Raw genomic sequence first — 6,918 nt, 5'->3', positions numbered from 1 at the left:
GGTCTTGCTCTGTCACCCAGGCTAAAGTACAGCGCAGCCTTGACTTGCTGGGCTCCAGTGATCCTCTTGCCTCAGCCTCTTGAGTAGCTGGTGTCCATTTTTTAATTGGTTTTCTTTCCTTTCTTTGCTGTGAGTTCCTTGTATGTTTTCTATATTAACCCCTTAACTGATATATAGTTTGCAAATAGATTCTTCCATTCTGTAGGTTGTTTCTTCTCTCTTGTTTCCTTTGCTGTGCAGAAACTTTTTAGTCTGATATAATCTTATTTGTTTATTTTTGTTTGTGTTGCCTGTGCTTTTGAGGTCTTTTAAAAAAAATTCCTGGCTCAGACCAAGGTCATGAAGCTTTTCCCCTATGTTTTCTTATGGTAGTTTCATAGTTTCAGGTCTTTATGTTTTTGATCCGTTTTGAGTTTATTTTTGTATATGGTGTGAAATAAGGGTCCAGTTTCATTCTTCTGCATGCAATATCCAGTTTTCCCAACACTGTTTATTGAAGAGACTGTCCTTTTCCCAATTGTGTTCTTGACGCTTGTTGAAAATCAGGTGGCTGTAAACGTGGATTAACTTGTGGGCTTTTATTCTGTTATACTGGTCTCTGACTGTTTTTACACCAATACCATGCTGTTTTGGTTACTATGACTTTGTAGTATATGTTGAAGTTAGGTAGTGTGATTCCTCTAGCTTTGTTCTTTTTGCTCCAGATTGCTTTGGCTACTGGGGTCTTTTGTGATTACATATAAATTTTAGGATTGTTTTTCCTATTTCTATGAAGAACGTCATAGGGATTGCATTGATGCATTGAATGTATAGGTTGCTTTGGGTAGTGTGGATTTTTTTTTTCTTTTTTTTTTTTTTTTTTGAGACAGAGTCTTGCTCTGTCGCCCAGGCTGGAGTACAGTGGAGTGATCTTGGCTCACTGCCACCTCCGCCTCCTGAGTCCAAGCGATTCTCCTGCCTCAGCCTCCCGAGTAGCAGGGATTACAGGTGCCCACCACCATGCCCAGCTAATTTTTGTATTTTTAGTAGAGACAGGGTTTCATCATGTTGGCCAGGCTGGTCTTGAACTCCTGACCTCAGTGATCCGCCCACTTCAGCTTCCCAAAGTGTTGGGATTACAGGCGTGAGCCACGGTGCTTGGCAGTATGGACATTTTAACAATATTAATTCTTCTAATACATGAACATGGGCTATTGTTCCATTTATTTGTGTCTTCATTTCTCCGATCAATATTTTAAAGTTTTCATTGCAGAAATCTTTCACCTCCTTGGTTAAATTTCTTTCTTTTTCTTTCTTTATTTCTTTTTTCTTGGTAGTTATTGTAAACACGATTGTTTTCTTGATTTCTCTTTCAGATAATATGCTATTAGCTGGCATGCAGTGGCATGATCACAGCTCACTCACTTCAGCCTTGACCTTCTGAGCTCAAGTGATCTTCCCACCTGATGCTCCCATATAGAAATAATACTGCTACTGATTTTTGTATGTTGATTTTGTATCCTGCAATCTTACTGAACTTATCAGTTCTTCTAATAGTTTTTTGGTGGGGTCTTTAGGGTTTTCTGTATGTTAGATCATGTTGTCTGCCAACAGGGATAATTTAACTTCATTTCCAATTTGGAGGCCTTTTATTTCTTTCTTTTGCCTGGTTCTTCTGGCTATCAAGAGAAGCTGAAATGATTCATTTCAGTATTGATTAACAGTTTCTGCAAAAGAACCTCTTTGGATGGGCGCGGTGGCTCACGCCTGTAATCCCAGCACTTTGGGAGGCCAAGGTGGGCAGATCACAAGGTCAGGAGATCGAGACCATTCTGGCTAACACGGTGAAACCCTATCTCTACTAAAAATACAAAAAAAATTAGTCCAGTGTGGTGGTGGGCGCCTGTAGTCCCAGCTACTTGGGAGGCTGAGGCAGGAGAATGGTGTGAACCTGGGAGGTGGAGCTTGCAGTGAGCCGAGATCGTGCCACTGTATTCCAGCCTGAGTGACAGAGCAAGACTCTGTCTCAAAAACAAAAGAAAAAAAAGAAAAAAAAGAAAAAGAACCTCTTTATACTGCGTGTATTCCCTTAGTATTCTGTGTTAAGGAATCATGAGTTGGCAGTTAGTGATGCCTGCACCACTGGGTCTGGAGGGCAGAGGTGAGAATTCTGCCAGCAGGTACTTCCTGCTCTTTTCCGTTTCCTTCCTGTCATTATGTTGAGTGTGGAATAAGTGTGTTGTTGTCACTGTATTTGAGATTTTGCTTGAGTATCTTGTACCTCTCATATATATATGTGTGTGTATGTGTGTGTGCGTGCGCGTATATTTAAATTTATTTATTTATTTATTGGAGACAGAGTTTCACTCTCGTCCCCCAGACTGGAGTGCAGTGGTGCAATCTCAGCTCGCTGCACTCTCCGCCTCACAGGTTCAAGCAGTTCTCCTGCCTCAGCCTCCTAAGTAGCTGGGATTACAGGCATGTGCCACCATGCCCGGCTAATTTTTGTATTTTTAGTAGAGACAGGGTTTCACCATGTGGGCCAGGCTGGTCTTGAACTCCTGACCTCAAGTGATCTGCCTGCCTCGGCCTCCCAAAGTGCTGGGATTACAGGCATGAGCCACCACATCCAACCCATGCCTCTCATATTTAATTATGACTTATAAAACTGTTATGCCAGGTGATAAAGTTTGTGGTTTCAAAACTTCTTGTAAATCGTTGAGAGCTCCTGGGGTTTTACTTGGGAGGATATTTTTGACAAATTATATGATAAATTTTTTCTACCATTTCTGGCATTTCTTCCCACCAGATTTTGTTGTTCCTGATCATATTATTATTTGACTCACTGGTAACTGGCTTTTTTTCTAGGTGAGTTTCTCACAGTTTGGGTTATTGGTGCCAGTCACCTTGCTTCATTTATTTTGACCGTCACTAAAAAATAATTGACAGTTTCTTCATTGAAACCTATTGAACAATAGAGGTTACAGGTAATACAAAACAGCTGAAGCGTTTCCAGGTCGTGAGCTTGTTTCTGGCCAAGCTAGTCTGCCTTCCTTCTTTAGCAGTACGGGGATAAACTTTGAATCAGGTTACACAATTTAGAACAGTACTTCATCTGTTTGCTTTTGCATTTGACTGAGATTTCCAGAGTATGTGACCGGAAGAAAAACTAGGGCTTTTAACTCTGTTTTAATGCCTGTTCTGTTGCTTGGTAGCCAGAAACCCATGTTGGCTGTGACCAGACACGGCAGGGGGATTCTGATAAGCCACACAGTTGAGGCACCACCCCAAGTTTAGCAGAAAGGTTAAGGCTGTTTTTGGTTCCTTTGATCTACACATTGTCGGCCTGTTTCACAGCTTACTTTGGGAAAAACAAGAACTTTGGTTTCCCTTTTATTTTTGTTCTTTTTAACTGAGGTAGACAACCTTCTGGGAAAATAGATCCTGACTCTTGCTGTCTTGTTCCTAGAGACTCATGATGGTTTTTCATTTTAAGTAACCTTTGAAAAAACTTCTTAAATATGTCTTACTTAAATCTGGGAAAAATTGTTTGTGTTAGAAGCACATTCAAATTTTTTAATTGATAAGAAAAAAATGAGCTATAGTTCACATACCATACAGTTCACCCATTTAAATTGTACAGTCCAATGGCTTTTAGTGTAGTCACAGATACTTGTAGCTGTTACCACCGTCAGTTTTAGAACATTTTCATCTTTCAAAAAGAAACCTTTAGTTATCATCCCCTACCCTTAAGTACCCCCTCCTACCCCAGCTCCTGGCAGCCACTAATGGACTTTATAGATTTCCGTGTTCTGGACAGTTCATATGAATGGAATCATATAACATGTGGTCTTTTGTGACCGTCTTCTTTCACTTAGCATAATGTTTTTAAGTTTCATGTTGTGGTATATATCAGTACTTCATCCTTTTTTATTAAAACTGTGGTAAAATAAGGCCAGGCATGGTGTGCCTGTAATCCCAGCACTTGGGGAGGCCGAGATGGGTGGATCACTTGAGGTCAGGAGTTCCAGAGCAGCCTGGCCAACATGGCAAAACTCCGTTTCTACCAAAAATACAAAAATTAGCTGAGCATGGTGGCATGAGCCTGTAATCCCAGCTACTTGGGAGGCTGAGTCAGGAGAATCGCTTGAACCTAGGTGGTGGAGGTTGCAGTGAGCCGAGATTGTGCCACCGTACCCTATCCTGGATGACAGAACAAGACCCTCTCTGAAATAAATAAATAAATAAATAAATAAATAAAATTAAGTAAAATTATGGTAAAATAAGCAGCAGTAAAAATACCATTTTAACAAATTTGAAATTTATAGTTCAGTGGTATTAAGTACATTCACATTGTTGTGTTACCATCACCAGAATGTTATCATCTTCCCAGACTGAAACTCTGTACCCATTAAACTTAACCGACTCCCCATTTCCACCTAGTTACCCTTATTTTTAAAAATTCATGAGCTCGATCAGAATCTGCTTTCAGTTTTAAAGTTTTAAGCCACTAAGTTTGTAGTAATTTGTTATAGCAGTGATAGGACACGGAGACTTTTGTGTCATAGAGGTTTATAGAGAGTAGTCCTGATGGAAGGTGATTTTGCAACTCCTATGACATTTTTCTTTTTTCCTCTCTCCTCTCCCCTCCCCTCCCCTCTCGTCTCCTCTCTCTCTTTTTTTTTTTTTTTGAGACAGAGTCTCGCTCTGTCTCCCAGGCTGGAGTGCAGTGGCGCGATCTCCGCTCATCGCAAGCTCCGTCGCCTCCCGGGTTCACGCCGTTCTCCTGCCTCAGCGTCCCAAGTAGCTGGGACTATAGGCGCCCACCATCACGCCCGGCTAATTTTTTTGTGTTTTTAGTAGAGACAGGGTTTCACAGTGTTCGCCAGGATGGTCTCGATCTCCTGACCTCCGCCCGCCTCGGCCTCCCAAAGTGCTGGGATTATAGGCGTGAGCCACCACGCCTGGCCTCCTCTCCTTTTTTTTGAGATGGGAGTCTCGCTCTGTCGCCTAGGCTGGAGTACAGTGGTGTAATAATGGCTCACTACAATCTCTGCCTCCTGGGTTCAAGCGATTCTTCTGCCTCAGCCTCCCAAGTAGCTGGTATTACAAGGTGTGTGCCACCATCCCGTCTGATTTGTATTTTTAGTAGAGACAGGGTTTCACCATGTTGGCCAGGTGACCTCAGGTGATCCACCTACCTTGGCCTCCCAAAGTGCTGGGATTACAGGCGTGAGCCACCGCACCAGGCCTCCTATGACATCTTTAATGTGGCACGTGGTGCTCTTCAGCTTTGCCTCCTATCTCTTTGACAACTCTTCATGGTTAGTTATAAGCAAGGACTCTGGAGCCATATGCCTGAATTTGATTCCTTGCTTAGCTACCTACTTGGTGTGTGATTAGAGTATGGAGGTCTCCTGTTTCATCTGAAGGCCGTGGTAACCAGTTAATGTTGGAAGTTTTTTGAATAAGCTCCTAGTCAAAATCAGTTGACAGATCTTTAGTAACACTAGCATAGAAGATCTTGGAACTATTAATACATATCAAATGGAAAGCCCTAGAGAAGAAGGTTTAAATATTGCCTCAAGATTTTAACCTGCTAATTATAGAAATATAATGGAGATTTTTGGATTCTAGAAGAATATGAGTTTGCAAGGATGCATCTGGGATGCCTTTCCCCTTCCCAGGACTGAGGGCATTTCTTCTTTCTTCTCTAAAGGAAAACAGCATGTGGAGGTACACACAGGCAAGTCTCGCTCTGTCGCCCAGGCTGGAGTGCAGTGGCGTGATCTCGGCTTACTGAAAGCTCCACCTCTCCGGTTCATGCCATTCTCCTGCCTCAGCCTCCCAAGTAGCTGGGACTACAGGTGCCCGCCACCATGCCTGGCTAATTTTTTTATATTTTTAGTAGAGATGGGGTTTCACCGTGTTAGCCAGGATGGTCTAGATTTCTTGACCTTGTGATCCACCCGCCTTGGCCTCCTAAAGTGCTGGGATTACAGACGTAAGCCACCGTGCCCAGCCCACACAGGCGATTTCAAAAACGCTTCCCCACCTCTACTCTAGAAATTAAACAGATAGAGAATTTGTCTGTTTTTAATGTGACTCATGGAGTTAAATTGAGAGAATAAATCGAGATAAGATGAGAACAGTTATTGTGTAACCCTGACTTTTCATCCATATTTATCCAAGAAGAGTGATTTAGCTCACCTGTAATACAGATACTTACTATCCTCTTATTTCTGACAGAGGCGGCCTTAGCAACATGCTGTTCCAGTGCTCCCTACCTGATACCACAGCCACCCTTGGCGATGAGCCTCGGAAAGTGCTCCTGCGACTTTATGGAGCGATTTTGCAGATGGTGAGTTGATAGGCTACTTTGGGAGGGGGGGGATCCTGTTAACATTTTAAATCTTCTTTCCTGAGATACCTTGGAAAGAGATTTTAAATACTTTAATGGTGTTACTAAAGATATTTAAGTATATTGCTTTTACTGTAATTGGGCTGCACAACTTGGTTTGCATTCTGAGTTAATTCCTGTTCTTTTTTAGTTATTATTTATTAGTAAACTAGTACAGGTATTCCCAGTTTCACATCCAGAGAAGGTACAACGTTGGTTAAATCTTAAATAGTGCTTGATGATTCTTGGTTCTACATATTGATTAAAATTTTCAGCTCAGATTTAGATTGTAAAGTTCTAATGTGGAGAAGGTATTGTTTTTATAACATAATCCAAAAGATTTTAGAGGATAGTCCCAGTTAACAAAGTATGATCTCAACGAAGCTGAATTTGATAACTATTTCTCTGAGATTTCTTTAAAACTTTGAATTGTTTGTTATAGTCATAATCTTTCTAAAGTTTTATATTACTTAAATAATCTAATTCTTAATTAAAGTATCTATTGAATTATTCAGTTACAGGGTATCCCAACTTGTCTG

General features: G+C 41.3%; 1 protein-coding gene across 1 annotated transcript in view; it reads left to right on the top strand.

The window, feature by feature from the left end:
• Positions 1 to 2,109: 2,109 nt before the first annotated feature.
• Positions 2,110 to 6,918, top strand: part of CHKA (choline kinase alpha) — a 57,192-nt gene continuing 52,383 nt past the window's right edge. Inside the window, exons 1-2 of the mRNA XM_011987080.1 lie at positions 2,110 to 2,140; positions 6,201 to 6,340. Coding sequence (XP_011842470.1) covers positions 2,110 to 2,140; positions 6,201 to 6,340 — 171 coding nt within the window. The remainder of the gene's footprint in view (positions 2,141 to 6,200; positions 6,341 to 6,918) is intronic.

This window comes from Mandrillus leucophaeus, unplaced genomic scaffold (assembly GCF_000951045.1).
Source record: "Mandrillus leucophaeus isolate KB7577 unplaced genomic scaffold, Mleu.le_1.0 Scaffold30, whole genome shotgun sequence".
NCBI lineage: Eukaryota > Metazoa > Chordata > Mammalia > Primates > Cercopithecidae > Mandrillus > Mandrillus leucophaeus.
This window is presented reverse-complemented; position numbering and strand designations above follow the sequence as displayed.